This window comes from Cynoglossus semilaevis, unplaced genomic scaffold (assembly GCF_000523025.1).
Source record: "Cynoglossus semilaevis isolate Cse_v1.0 unplaced genomic scaffold, Cse_v1.0 C18931878, whole genome shotgun sequence".
NCBI classification, from domain to species: domain Eukaryota; kingdom Metazoa; phylum Chordata; class Actinopteri; order Pleuronectiformes; family Cynoglossidae; genus Cynoglossus; species Cynoglossus semilaevis.
The window spans coordinates 1-623 of record NW_007590583.1 but is presented as its reverse complement, the minus strand read 5'-3'; the positions used below and the strand labels follow the sequence as shown (position 1 = coordinate 623).

The window sequence follows — 623 nt, the reverse complement described above, 5'->3', positions numbered from 1 at the left end:
TCTTCATTATTAGTTGTTATACAGTTTTAGAGAAGTTCTTCTGGATAACGTATTTTTAGCAGAACTTCCCCTAATTTAACTTCCTGTTTTCCCCTCTTCTCCTCTGACCGCAGACATGAAGCTACACCTTCAGAGCACAGACTACCGTGACCTGCTGTCCTCTGCTGAGGACCTGACTGTGTCTCTGGTGGACAACATGCTGAGAACAAACCTGGTGACTGAGTTCAACTATCTGCGCTCCAATGCTCTGCCTCCACTCTCCACCTTTCTGGATTATATCACGTATGGAAAAAAAAACAACGTAGTAAAGTAACCATGCATGACGAACTCTTACTATCCAGAGCAGCTTTAGATGACTTGGCACTATATATTACAGATACAGTTACATGATTGACAACGTGGTGATGTTGATCACCGGAGCCCTGAAACAGAGAGATGCGTCCGAGCTCCTCCCACGATGTCACCCGCTGGGCGCTTTTGACCAAATGGCTGCTGTGTGCATCGCCCGCACGCCCACTGAACTCTACTCGACCATTTTGGTGGACACACCACTGGGTAATTCAGATCATCTAGTCTCCTCTAATGATCAGTTTTGGAGAGTTATCCTAGCAAAAAAAAGAAAA

At 45.4% G+C, this 623-nt stretch overlaps 1 protein-coding gene across 1 annotated transcript; it reads left to right on the top strand.

The window, feature by feature from the left end:
• Nucleotides 1-7: 7 nt before the first annotated feature.
• On the top strand, nt 8-599 carry LOC112486678 (V-type proton ATPase subunit d 2-like; the record flags this gene model as incomplete). The annotated part of the gene is made up of 2 exons (XM_025054013.1): nt 8-282; nt 377-599. Coding segments are annotated over exons 1-2 (390 nt in total), but the record flags the coding sequence as incomplete, so codon positions are not given.
• Between the last annotated feature and the right edge of the window lie 24 nt (nt 600-623).